Source organism: Anser cygnoides, chromosome 3, assembly GCF_040182565.1.
Source record: "Anser cygnoides isolate HZ-2024a breed goose chromosome 3, Taihu_goose_T2T_genome, whole genome shotgun sequence".
Lineage (NCBI taxonomy): Eukaryota > Metazoa > Chordata > Aves > Anseriformes > Anatidae > Anser > Anser cygnoides.
Genome location: NC_089875.1, coordinates 51,821,657 through 51,836,041, shown reverse-complemented (window position 1 = coordinate 51,836,041; position 14,385 = coordinate 51,821,657). Strand labels below are relative to the sequence as shown.

The 14,385-nt window shown below is 36.0% G+C and overlaps 1 protein-coding gene across 3 annotated transcripts in view; it reads right to left on the bottom strand.

Annotated features, from left to right (window-relative positions):
* The window catches only part of ADGB (androglobin), a 118,497-nt gene that overhangs the window by 81,966 nt on the left and 22,146 nt on the right, over nucleotides 1-14,385 (bottom strand). For 2 of the 3 annotated variants that reach the window (XM_066994174.1, XM_066994175.1), the window contains 4 exons: nucleotides 13,950-14,089; nucleotides 11,535-11,621; nucleotides 9,762-9,964; nucleotides 7,386-7,514 (listed from right to left, as the gene is read on the bottom strand). In XM_066994174.1, the coding sequence (XP_066850275.1) occupies nucleotides 7,386-7,514; nucleotides 9,762-9,964; nucleotides 11,535-11,621; nucleotides 13,950-14,089 (559 nt within the window). Of the gene's footprint in view, nucleotides 1-7,385; nucleotides 7,515-9,761; nucleotides 9,965-11,534; nucleotides 11,622-12,149; nucleotides 12,287-13,949; nucleotides 14,090-14,385 lie in introns of those variants that run through there. The other variant, XM_048067872.2, reaches the window with a different exon arrangement.

The window sequence follows — 14,385 nt, the reverse complement described above, 5'->3', positions numbered from 1 at the left end:
CTAGCATGAAGGTCCCAGTACACATCTAGACAGCTGAAGTGAAAGCATACCGATTGGCAAGTACTAGCTAAAGGCTTCTCAAAAGTGAAAGCAAAAAATGGTTTTGCTGGCAAAATGATGAAAAGTCAGAGCACTCACTACTTCTACCAATGGGTATAAAGACTGAAATAGGTAGTTTGAGAAACAGTGGTCAAAAACCAGGGTTGCTGCTCTTAACTCTGTCAAGGAGATGGAAAAAATGAGGTAACAATAGCTGCTTCAGAAAGTGTGCGGGGGTGACTCCCCACACTTCATTACCCCTAGAAATCCCTTGCACTAAGCAACTGTTCAATCTCATCTGTGAAAGAAGCCATTGGTAAATCCTGAAAGTTAGAGAATCCAAAGCTGTTTGGCTGACAGACAGTACACAAATGCCAAAGGAAAATTAAAAGTCTAAAAAATACAGTATTAGAAATATGGGTCTGTGGTTTGACCTAAAAGTCAGCTCAGGAAGAAGCATCTCTGCATTTTTCTTTAAACATCTAAGTAAGCATGTGCAGACAGGATTTCAGTAGCATGGTTGTGACATTTTTCTTTCATCAGAATGTTTTGTCTTTGTTCGTTTCAGTTCCACCTCAAACATAGGATAATTACTTCCTATTTTTACCTATGTTTACTGAGTATTCAACTGGAAGTTGCATTAAAAATAGACATTATCTGTGAAATGGAAATACAAAGGAAAATAAAATGAAAAAACAGAAAATGGAAATAAGAAGAAAGGAAAACAAAAGTTAGGCAAGTGTCTGAAAAACATAGTTTATCAGGCTTTTAAAAATCCATTTATTTACAAGGTATGAAGGTACGCAATGTCTTTTTCTTGAAGTAGTAAGACATATCTGCATCTTGAATATTCTTTTAGGAATTCACCTTCTCAATAAAACATAAGCTTATGGTAAGTTACGATTACTTTCTACTGGATTCTTAGTATTTCTCTCTGTATGCTTTCGATAACTGTATTAACCACAGCTTGTGTTAGCTGTAGGTTTCAATTTATTCAAAAGCAAGAATATAATCTAGGTTGAGTCTCTGTCCTTACTGACATATCTGATCTGTTAAAAAAACAGCAGTAGTATCTATGATGTACCACACATTACCGAACAGTATATGCCACAAGCCATATCAATCTCATTGCACATGAGAAGCATTTCTCACACACAGGTATTTCATGAATACCAGGTATTCATCATCTGGAGAATCTATTTCAAACTGATAGCCTTGATAAAATTACACTATCAGATGAAAAATGTCATAACATATAGTACAACAAAAAGTTATGTTCAGCAAAGCCTATTATTTATATCCACCAGTGTAGATTTAAAGATTTTGCATTGTGTTGTTAAAGATTTCTGAATCGTTGTAGGTGCTTATATTTTACATCTGCAGCATTGCAAATTCATTTACAGAGGGTGATTGCTACACCATCTGAACAAATATTTCAGTCCCTGGAAAAAGGGAGAGTATCAATGGAATCAATCCACGTAACATACACATCCAGTCAGTTAAAAAGAAATGCCAAGAATGAATATTGTTATGCTTTATAATCATTCTTGTTTTTATAAAAAACAAACAAACAAACAAAAACATAGGTTTTGAAGACTTGCAAATAATTTTCTGGCTATATCCCTAGATTTCTCTTAAATATTTTTTTGTATCATTCAGGAGCTGATGCTGAGTTTTAACTTTCCAAAACAGTTTGGTTGGCTTTCAATATCTTTCTGTTGAGGTGTGCAGCTCATACACTAACCCCTGCTGCTGAGTTGGGCATGAATTAACTTTGCCTATTGGAGAGTTCTTCTTTAGCCTTCAGAAAGGTGATATAGGTGTTTTTCATAATTCAAATATTACATAAATATTTCAGAATGATGGCATGCATTTGAAAAAACAGAACAAAATATTAGGCTCTGGTCCCCACTTATAAGTAAAAACTCTTTTGAACCGGCAAAAGGGAAACGCAAAAAAACTTTATGGATATTTTAATGTGCGGTATGGATCTCATTTACTCTGATGATTAACATTGTGGGTTTACTTGTATAACTAACATTTTTTAAACATTATTATAATCTCCCAGCACTTCTGTGACATAGAAAGTGACACAGAAAATATTATCTCTAATCACAGAACTAATATCAAGGCACAATGAGACAGCAGACACAAAGAGCTAGTTTGTAGAACAAATTCCCAAATACCTGGCCGGTGCCTTTTAAAGTAGAATAGTATTCCTTTTCCAGCAGTTCCAAAATCATTAGAAAAATCATTAGTCTAGAAACAGAAATAGAAATTGGAGTGGTGGCTCATTATAGGAGCGAGAGGCCTACATAGCTCACACCTTACCATCATAAAACCTCTTTATGGAATGAATGGACTCCCCAGGTATGAAAGTAGAAATTGTTCATAGAAGAAGAGGCTGATGAGTGGAGAAATGAATTGCCTGCAAAAGCATCCCAGGGACTGGCTGGCCACAGGACCAAAGAGCTGGTTGCTCGCAGGAAGAGCCCTGACTGATCAGGTGGAGGATTGGTTATTCTTCTGGTTGCACAGAACAGGATAAATAGAGAAAAAAAAGTAGGCACTATGCTTCCTCCAATGCATATAGTATTTGGAAAGATGCAGAAGGCATTGGTTTGAGTGCACAGGTGCTTCAGAATTGTATTTGTATATTTGTAGTATGTCTAGCAGGGATGGAGCTGATTTTCTTCAGAACCACCCATATGGTGCTGTGCTTCAGATTTGCAACAAAAACATGTTGATAACACACCAGTGTTTTAGCTGCCACAGAACAGTGCTTTCGTCAAGTCCTTCTCACTCTGCTGCCCCAGAGAAAAAGCTGGATGTGGGAAAGAATCTGGAAGGTGACATAAGTCAGAGAGCTGACCCAAATAGATGAAGGAGATATTCCATCCCGTACAATGTCACACACTGCAATAACAGGGGATGGTGTTTTCCTAAAGTAGCTGTTGCTCAGAGCCTGGCTTGGTATCAGGCTGTGTGTGGTGAGTGATTGCTTTTCCATCACTTGCTTTTTTCTCTCCTTAATTATTTTTTCCATGTATTAAAAGTTATTGAAAAGTATCTTTACCTCGACCCATGAGTTTTTTTCTTGCTTTTGCTCTTCTGATCCTCTCCTCCTATCCTGCTAGTGGACAGTGAGTGAGCAAATGGGTGGGCACTTTGCTGCCAGATGGTGTCAACCCACCACCATATTATAACCCCTGCTAAATCATAAGCCTGTAAGAGAAGTTTCTAAACGCTTAGAAGCAACTGGTGTGCCAATGCTTTTTGAGAAATAATTCCAATATTTCGCAGGAAAAAACAAACAAAAAACAATTCCTTTAAAGTCCTCATACTCATTATGTACAGTGAAAACTTGTACATGGGAAATGAGCACGTTTATGGTGCTGGAAATTAAGTACTGTTCAAGACACTGACCTTAAAAAAAAAAATAAAAAATAAAATAATAATTAAAAGGCCTGCTGCATTGAGTAAAGACACTGATTTACAAGAACAATTCAGAAACATTTTGTAGCTGTTGCCTCTAGAGTCTTGACTTTAAGCCTAGACTTAGTTACAGATGTTACTTCATGCACAAAAATAGTTCTACTGTCCTGTGCCACTCTTTGCAGGCTATCTGTTTCATATGGCCTACAAGTTTTTTTCTCTTGTGGCTACAACCTCATAGGGACTATAATTCAGTCCTGTACTATTTCAAATTACATTTTGCCTTTTTTTTTTTTTCAGTCTTAATCTCAAGTTTTATCCCTATTTTAAGCCTTCTGACTTTACAATCTGCACATATAATTCTATTCAAATTCTTAGTAAGTTCAGTAGTGAAGTATATACTTTTGATTCTTTTCCAGAACTCTTTTCTGATACTTTTTTTTTTTTTGCTTTGGTAATGTCTGAAAAAAAATAATAATACTGCTTTTAAAAGACACGTGAAAGTTGACAGGATTCAAAAGTTTTAATAAAGTTATGTTACCCATCTCTTAATCCCATTGATGTTGATTAAACAACTTCATTCAGGAAAATAACATTTTACTAACTTTAACATAGGTTAATAAAGGTTAAGAATATTTCATGGCTTTAGAATGCATGCATTTCATCTTCTGTTTATGAAAGAGATCTAGGATAAAAGAGTTCTTTGATCTGCCACATTTTAGCCCCAAGCTAGTAATCTGTCTAAATAACTTCTTTGCACGTCACTAAGGGTCTTTAAGAAAACAGAATACATTGTGCTTTAAATGGCAGAAGAAAGACCAAAATGTCATGTGGTTTCCTCATATGTAAATACAAAATATGATATTTTTTGATGCCCTTTCACAGATTTGGTACAATTTCCAGAATTCGTTACTTCTGCTTCTCCTTTGTTTTATTTTCCCACAACATGGATGAGTGAAATGCCTAATCTACTATTCCACAACAACTACAATTTAAAAAAAGGCTTTAGTCCAAGTTTTGTTTGCAAACTTATTAATTGTTGGTAATTAATTTCAGAATTTCTCTTTAACTCCTTTACTAGTATATAATGTAGGAATTCAAATGAATAAGGTACATACTCATTGATGAGAAATAACATTGGATTGATACAAGTGAAAATGATTTAAATGAACAATTTTAACTGGGATTTAAATCAGGAAGCAAGAAACTGATTCACATAATAAGAAACTGATTTTCATTCTTTTTATACATTTTTACTTTGTAGTTATAACCTTAAAGAAAGTTGTTCCACTGACACTCACCTGCTGATTTTCAACTAGATAATATTCCAGTTAATAAATATGTTTCCTTCTGCTAGCTGTATGGATATGCTATATATTTACAGATATAAACAATGACAAAAATCAGCTTAATGTACATTTAATGTACATTTAATGTACAGAAAACGGAGAAACAAAGAAAACATAGGTCCGCTACTAGATGGAGAGGGTCTCTTCACAGACAATGACACAGGCAAAGCAGAGACGTTTAATGCCTTCTTTGCCTCTGTCTTCAACACTGATGATGGGCTTCGGGACCCAGGGTACCCTGAGCTGGAGGACCATGACAGTGGAAATGACAAACTCCCAACTGACCCTGAACATGTGTGGGAATTGCTGCTCCACCTGGATCCATACAAGTCCATGGGTCCAGACGGGATTCATCCCAGGGTGCTTAAAGAGCTGGCTGCCGTAATCGCGGGACCTCTCTCAATTATTTTTCAGCGATCTTGGGAATCTGGAGAGGTCCCATTGGACTGGAAGCTGGCAAATGTTCTGCCAATTTTCAAGAAGGGTAAGAAAGAAGACCCTAGCAGTTACAGGCCTGTCAGTCTCACGTCAGTGCCTGGTAAAATTATGGAGAGGATGATCCTTGAAGTTATTGAAGCGCACCTGGGGGACAATGCAGTCATTGGTCCCAGCCAACATGGGTTCATGAGGGGTAGGTCCTGCCTAACAAATTTGATTTCTTTTTATGATAAAATCACCCATCTAGTCGATCAAGGGAAACCAGCTGATGTGATCTTTTTGGACTTCAGCAAAGCTTTTGACACGGTTTCCCACAGGATCCTACTGGACAAAATGTCCAGCATACAGCTAAACAAAAACATCATGCGATGGGTGAGCAATTCTCACGGGCAGGGCTCAAAGGGTTGTGGTAAATAGGGCCACATCTGGCTGGCGGATGGTCACTAGTGGGGTCCCTCAAGGCTCCATTTTAGGGCCAGTCCTCTTCAATGTTTTTATAAATGATTTGGATGTAGGACTAGAAGGTGTTTTGAGCAAATTTGCCAACGACACCAAACTTGGAGGAGTTGTGGACTCGGATGAGGGTGGAAAAGCCTTGCAGAGAGATCTGGACAGATTGGAGAGCTGGGCGATCACCAACCACAAGAAGTTTAACAAAAGCAAGTGCCATGTCCTACACCTGGGATGGGGCAACCCTGGCTATACGTACAGACTGGGCAACGAGATGCTGGAGAGCAGGCCCGCAGAGAGAGATCTGGGGGTTATGGTTGACAGCAAGTTGAATATGAGCCAGCAGTGTGCCCTGGCAGCCAGGAGGGCCAACCGTATTCTGGTATGCATCAAGCACAGCATTGCTAGTCAGTCGAGGGAAGTGATTGTCCTGCTCTACTCTGCGCTGGCGCGGCCTCACCTGGAGTACTGTGTGCAGTTCTGGGCACCACAGCACAAAAAGGACATTAAACTGTTGGAGAGTGTCCAGAGGAGGGCGACGAAGATGGTGAAGGGCCTAGAGGGGAAGATATATGAGGAGCGGCTCAGGTCACTTGGCCTGTTCAGCCTGGAGAAGAGGAGGCTGAGGGGGGACCTCATCACAGTCTACAACTTCCTTGTGAGGGGGAGTGGAGAGGCAGGTGACCTATTCTCCATTATCACCAGTGACAGGACCCATGGGAATGGTGTCAAGCTGAGGCACAGGAAGTTTAGGCTAGACATCAGGAAGAGGTTCTTCACCAAAAGGGTGGTTGCACACTGGAACAGGCTCCCCAGTGAAGCAGTCACTGCACCAAGCCTGTCTGAATTTAAGAAGAGATTCGACTGTGCACTTAGTCACATGGTCTAAACCTTTGGGCAGACCTGTGCGGTGCCAGGAGTTGGACTTGATGAACCTTATGGGTCCCTTCCAACTCAGGATATTCTATGATTCTATGATTTATGAAGAATTTTATATTTTATGTAGATAAACATGACACTTCTTATTGACAAATTAAAATTTACCTGTGGTTTGTCTAAACTATATTTTGTTAAAAATATTTAAATTTGAATGCACAAAGAAAGAACTTTCTCAATTTTTAAGCTATCACAGATGTATTGATATAAAAAAAAATCCATCAATCAAAATATATTTCCAGGAAAAAGGAAACAAATTTATTAAACAAATAAGTCATGCAGGAAATTCAAATGACTATTTCTGGCCACCCTGCTCTTCAACAAGGAACATTCCTCCTTCTTCCAATTTCAATATACTGAATAAAGTAGATATTGCAAATAAGTTACTACAGAAGAAGATTATTATTATTATTTTTAATAAAAATATACTATTTACATCTAGAACAAATCTTGGTCCTACATGACTGGCCAGCAACTTCCAAATGTTCAGTGTAGATTTGCTTTATATTTCAACATCAAATACAAATTACTGCAATATTATTCTTAATATAATTTATAGGATTTTAATATGTTGGAAGGACTTCAGTATTTAATACAGCCTGTAAAGAATCACTTTTTTTTTTTTTTATTTAATGGGCATATTTACTCTTTCCCCAAGTTAGAGAATGAAGAAAAAAAAAAAAAGCCTTTTATTTACATATATCTTCCATTTGGTTTTTAAGCTTTAATAGCACTTACTCTCAGCTAAGGCTTGAGGAGAACCTTGGACTTCTGCCAGCATTTGTGAAGACTGAATTGCTGACTTGTTTTTTTCCTTTTCTCCATCTTTGTTTTTCTTCTTCCCAGTTTCTTTCTGTTCTGCTTTATCTGTTAAGTAAAACAAAGATGAGATTTTTTTTTTTCTGATAAAATTTTTCAGTCTTAAAGTCTAATACTGTGTAAATGCTTTAATAACATTTTAGTTAAATTAAAAAAAAAAACTATTCAAAACTGAAGAGGAATTGATGTATGATAAAGAGATATGTCATTCAGTTAAAAAGAAAAAAAAAGAAAAAAAAAGACTTTCTTAAGATTTAAATGTAGACTTATTGAAACTGCAAGGAAGGCTTCAGTTACACCTTCCAGTTAGTGCGCAACTCTCACTTCCCCACTATATTGTTTGGAATTCCAGAAGTCCTGGCACTGTGTCAAATATTTTCTTCACATCCCTGATCCCATGTATCAGTAGTTTCCAAAACAATCTAACAGACTTGTCCTAAGTTCCCAGCAGCAACATTTGCTGCTACGACATATGGGAGCAAGAGCCATTTCAATAAAAGCTTTTATTTTTATTTTTTTATTAAAAAAGAAACCCCTTCTATCACTTTTTTTTTTCCTCAGATATTAAATTGTTCTAGGCAATAAATAAATAAATAAATAAATAAATAAATTGAATAATTAAAAGGGAAAAAAAAAAAACATAACCAGGAAAGAAAATACAAGTTTTAGGAAGGAATATTAGCAAGTTTTTTTTGTGATAGAAAACAAAATTTTATTGGAAGCATAGAGCAATATAAAAGAGGATACTGTCAGCATCACTTATAAAATCACATGGAAGAAAAAACATCTTCCAGAGCCAGAACCTTCTCTCCAGCCTTAAAACTTACATTACAGAAAAGTACATTTATAACTAAAAAAAAAAAAAAAATTTAGTGGAGCTTCAGAACACAACTTGGAGCCTCAGAGTTGGAAGATTATAGAACTTCACTGTAATACCATGCTTCCCTGATTCTTAGTTGTTTCAGTTACTAACAAATCCTAAAGCTTAGGCAGAATTAAATTTACACCATTTTCTGGGAATAAATTACAGAACCCTGTTGGATGAGTAACAGTGCTGTTTCCAGTGGCTGTACCCTTGTGCATGTCCATTCCTAATTCTGAAGTATCTTTTACACTGGTGAGCAAGTCATAAGATGATAGAAAGAGTGCCTGTGAGTCCCTGACTAGTCGCTCAGCTAAGTCTCTTCAAACATTTTTATAACACTTTTGACATTAGGATTATTATTTGAGCTTCAAAGTTGAGGAATGCATTTTTATTTTGTTTTCAAAGTCAGTGAAGAAAAAGAAATTTCAGTGTATGATTCTTCACAAGGGGCTGGAGGGGCAGGCTCTGATCTCTGCTCTCTGGGGACAGCGACAGGACCCAAGGGAACGACGTAGAGCTGGGACAGGGGAAGGTCAGGCTGGGTGTTAGGAAAAGGTTCTGCACCCAAAGGTCGGTCAGGCACTGGGACAGGCTGCCCAGGAAATTTGTCACAGCACCAAGCCAGCTGGAGTCAAGAAGTGTTTGGACAATGCTCTCAGACATAGGGTTTGATTTTAGGGTGGTCCTGTGTGGAGCCAGGAGTTGGACTCGATGATCCTTGTGGGTCCCTTCCAATTTCGGATATTCTATGATTTTGTGGTTCTATGATTTGTACCTTCCAATTACATTAAAAGTGTTGTGAAATTGCATCCATGCCTCCAAGTTTAAAACAGCAGCTAAGAAAACTAAGACTCAAATATAAACATTGCAGAATAATATACTGGAACGAATATGTTTCTAAGCCTAGCTTTCTTCATTTAAATGTAAATAAGATTAGCAGTTCTTGAAGAAAATTAATACCTAGTAGCATAAACAGAAAAGTTACTGCAAATAAAATTGCAGACAGACATACTACGTACTTGTCAGTACACTCTAGAGGTAATCACTCTTGGTAACATCCGTTATGAGTTGTATACTTTCTGGATGGTCAGAACAGTGCCGACCCATTTGCCTTTGGGCAATCTAAACTCTCTCATTGTTATCCCTCTGCAGGGAACCACTCTTCAGAGGAATGACTAACAGAGCTGAAGAACTCGCTGCCAGAAAATGAAGCCTGGCTTTCATGAAAGAAGAGTCTAATACTACTTCTAATGAGGTCCACAGTTAAAATAAAATTTCTTTGATTTTATAGCATTGCAAAATACACAGTGAAGCAAGAAACCTGCAGACTTGCATGAGGTATAATAAAGATAGATGAATTCAAAGGCAGAGGTTATGCTAACTTTACTTATGCTTGACCTACAAAGATAACACTACCTACAACTACAGACCTTTGCCAAATTTCTCTGCTTTCCCAGGTTTATCTGGCTGTTTATTCACAGATGAAACTTCATTTTTTAACTCTGACACTTTCATCTCTTTACATTTTGTATCTGTCCGAGGATTATCAAGTTCTGAAGTTTCCTCATTTGTCAACTTGAATTCTGGCAAAATCTCTTTCAAAAAGTCCCAGACTTTGTTCAAGTATCCAGGCCTTAAAAAACAAACACATGTACATATCAATGATAATGATATTTGTAATAAGATAAGAACGTGTGATCTTCATTTAGACAATGCTATAATACAACTGACTGTCCAACTCTCTGGAAAAGTGACTGGGTTATTTTAGTAAATAAAACACTTGCTTGACTTTGTAGATAAAAGCTGTGGCAGGAAAATTTGTCGACCACTTTGCAACTACCCTGTATAATTAATTGATTCTAGCTCTGTACACTAAAAATCTCTTCTTGAAGGTAGTTTCAAACAGGATTTCCCTAGCTGTTTCAACGCCAGGAGTTCTATGCCTCTGCCCCTGATTCCACCAGCTACAACAGAGTTTTCATAGGACTTGACAGTTGCTGCTGTGCTGTTTCTTCACAGAAAGTCAGGGATTCCTGAAATAATCTAAAACTGAATGAATCATTCATAGACATGAATAAGTTGAATGCAAGCCAATTGCATGAAACATTCTTTTTACAATAAAATTATTAATTGTACAGCAAGCTAAAGTCATCTTTATATCTCTATTCCAAAGATTCTGTGGCACTCACATTTCTTAGTGCAAGCAAGTTAAATTTTGCAATAACTGCCAGATTTGTTGATACTGTTTTTTGTTGCTGCTATTCTAAAAATGAACTACATAAATAAACAAAATTAGGGTTGCTGAGATTTCTAAGTCCATGGGCTACAGACACACTACTGTAAGACCCAAATATATCAAAAACTTAAGTTGCAAGCATAACTTGGGACATAAAATTATGATTGTGGAAATAAGAGCTAAAATAAAGCATGAATGAACTTATTTAATATTGAAATGCTGTTATAAATAAACAATTAAACCTGAATAAATTACATATAAATCAAGTTTGTATCTATTTATTCATTAGCGTGTTCATCAAAAAGCAAAAAAGTGCCATTAAAAAAAAAAAATATATATATATATTTAGAATGTGTACCTCAGTCATTCATTCAACAAAAATAATGTCAAGTAGAAAAAAAAATATATATATAATTTTTAAACAATGGAATGGACTTAACACATAGGAAACAAGAAAAAATATTATAGGTTGGAATTTTATTTGGAGGAATAAAAGCATAACAACTGTTCCAATTTAAAATGTGAAAACACCTCACCAGCTGAAGTTGATTACTTCCAAATTCATGTAATATATTTTCTATAGTACATTCTAATATAATAATACTAATCATACTAATATACATACAGTTATTAGTATTACTGCCAGACATTTTATATCTGTATTCTAGAACAAAACAGACTTCTCTAACCCTGATTTCACCACAGGGTTCAATATTAATTCAAAATAAATTAATTTGAAGAACAATCATCAGCAGCCTAACATGATAAATAGCTTTACAATCAACTGCATGACCTACAAATAAAAACACAAAAAAAATTGCTTTTCCTGAAGGCAAGTTCTAGAATTAAAACCTTACATTCCGCAAAACTGATGCTGAAGGACTTGTATGGCTCAGCTTTATTTTACATAATGCTTTACAGAAGTAAATATTTAACATTATGCAAAATGTTTAATAGATGAACTTACTGGAGAGGAATAACTTCTGGTATCCATCCAGTCAGTGCATGTAGAACTGTAAATTCCTCCAGCTCTCTTTTTCCATTTTCATGTATACTGTAAGACAAAAACAATCATTACACAGAAATATAATATAACCAGCTCTCCGAATTCTGTAGTCTATATTGCTTTCTGCAGAAGCAGTACAAGGCCCAAACAGAAAATAAGACTGCTGAAAAACAAGTTTTTAATGGCAATTTTAGTTTTCCAATCCATAGCTGACTACTAGCCTAAAAATTCAAGCTTGCTGCTGTGCCTTTGCATCATGCCCATCATATTAGCATTCCCACTTGTACAAAAGCAGTTTCAGTATGGTTAGCAAGCATACTAGGTATACTTGTATGCAGTAGAATCTCTTTTTGCAGGGTTGGAGATGTGGGTTTGAAATCCCACCAGACCCATGAGGGATTTGAATCTAGAACTTCCCTTCCCTGAAGAGCTGCTCCGACTCCCAGATTACTATTAACAGTTGGCTGTATTTCCAGTGTACCACAGTCAACTCTCTCAAATGGATATAGTTTCCTACTCTCTGGAAACAATTCTGTAAGAAGATCCTGAGAGGACCAAGGCTAAAAGTGCAAGCACCTGGTCATTCTTGTGCTCTGGAGAAATGTTGGATTTCAAACACTCTCCTGCAAACAGAGCTTACAGGCAGCTATATGCAACTCCCTGGTCAACGTGGAAACACTTCAGATCACTCTTTTGACAAAAGTGACTGTTGATATAACCAGAACAGGAAGGCTTGACTATCCAGCTAATTATTTGAATTCTTTTCTGAAGTTTAATCATTTAAACACCTGGTGGTCATTGCTCATCTCATAGGAACCTGTGGCCCTAATTGCCAATTGGTTGTACCATGGGCCAATTTCCAGGTCACTTTTTTGCAAGTGGATCACCACACTGCCCACAACAGCAGCACTAAAGGCAAAAGTGTCAGAAGTAGCTTATAATACTCTATTTTCCATACTGCATTTTAAAAGCTTTATTTCTTTTAGGTCAAGCATCTCTAAATAATATGTTGCTTTTCTAATAAATGCTGCAAAACATTCTGCAAGCTTTATATATATATATATAAAAAACTATATCATATAGTCATATCTATAATGTTTACTTTTGTTACCATTTAAAATAAAAGCTCTTATGTGTCTCACATTTGAACTTGTACATTTTGTCATTTGAAAGATTATGTAACATTAATGTATTAAAAATATACCTAACCAAAAGAAATACCTAGCAAAGAACAGAAAATAACCTGGTACACACAGTAGGTAATTGAACTCCTATAACACTTAGGGGTCTGATAAATCTTAAACATAAGGTATAATACACAAGACCTAGCCCTCTAAACATACTCTTCATAAAAATGCACAAAAATAAAGACTGTAATTTATACAGTACTTCATGATGAAAAACATCACTCCACTGCTTTCCCTCTTTATTCTAGTCAAAAGTATTAATATTTGTAAGGATCATGTTGAATTAAAAAGAGTATAATTTTAAGAATTTTAAATTACACTGAAGTACTTCTAAACACCTTTATTTTTCCAAAGCATATTTTCCTGTCTTATAACAATGACCTTGAGTGCCTCTTTCCTCTTCTACATTCTGTTTCCACTGTGAGTCTATTCTCTTTTAAAGGTGAGCTGGAGCAGAAAGCCCATCAGAATGCATTGCGGCTCCTCTTCAACTGGGGGAATGAGATTTTCTTTCCTGTCTTTGAAAACAGGATCCCCTTTTGCTTGTCCCGGAGGGGGGCAAATATTCTGTCTCTGCAGTCCTTTATCTCTTTCACTTTGAATTTCTGTGACAGTCCCAATAGGACAACCATCAAGGACACTAAAGATTACCATCTTCAGTCCTCTTGGATCAGACTCCATTATATTCTGTTCTCTTCCAATTTGTAAAGGCATTTTCTAGCAACTTATTTTAATTCTAAAGTTAACTAGTAGCTGGATGTATCAAAAACATATTTTGTTTCTACTGTATTTCTTATAAATATGCAATGTATTAACCGTCCATACCATTTGAAGCACTACTTTGTTAAAATGTCTTGGATATTGCCATTTGGCAGAAAACCACATGTGAAGAAGCCTTTGGGAATAATGGCAAAGAAATAAAGCAGATAGGGAGGTAACTTTTTTTTTTTTCCAAAAAAATGTTTTAGGTGCATGAATACACAGACACATTTAAAAAGGAAAAATTCTGCCTTCCTTATCCACAGAGGCCCTTGTTTTACTGATTTACTGTGTCAGCATTCCTAAAAGTGTATATTTCTCATTATAAAACTTTTAGCAAAATACATTTTCCACATATACTAAAACATTTCTTTTTTCAAATTCCACATGACTTCACAAAATAAACTGAAAGTGAGCTAACTAAACATACCTAGTATTTGCCAGCTTAATGATAGCTTTGGACAGCAACATTGGCCAAAGTTCAATTTGACAGGTTGTAGCTGGTAGTAACAAATTATCTTCTTCATTGAAAGGCATAGTATCATCCACAGTGATCTTTCTCCAGCACCCCTATGGTGGAAGGGGAGAAAAAAAAAAGAATAAAAAAAAAAAAAAAGGATTTTGTGGGCTGGCAATGGAACACATATGTAAGAGTACTTTGTATGTTTTCCCAATAATCCAATTCTACTGCACTTTGATTTACATTACAGATAGCTTTAAAACAAGTATTCATATAATATCTAAGAAACACTGAAACAGTAGTCATATCATTTTATTCTTTTTTTTTTTTCAGAGATTAATCTAATTGCAGCTATTCTACTTAATCAGCAAAAATAATTTTGTCTTATCAAATGACAACTGTGTTT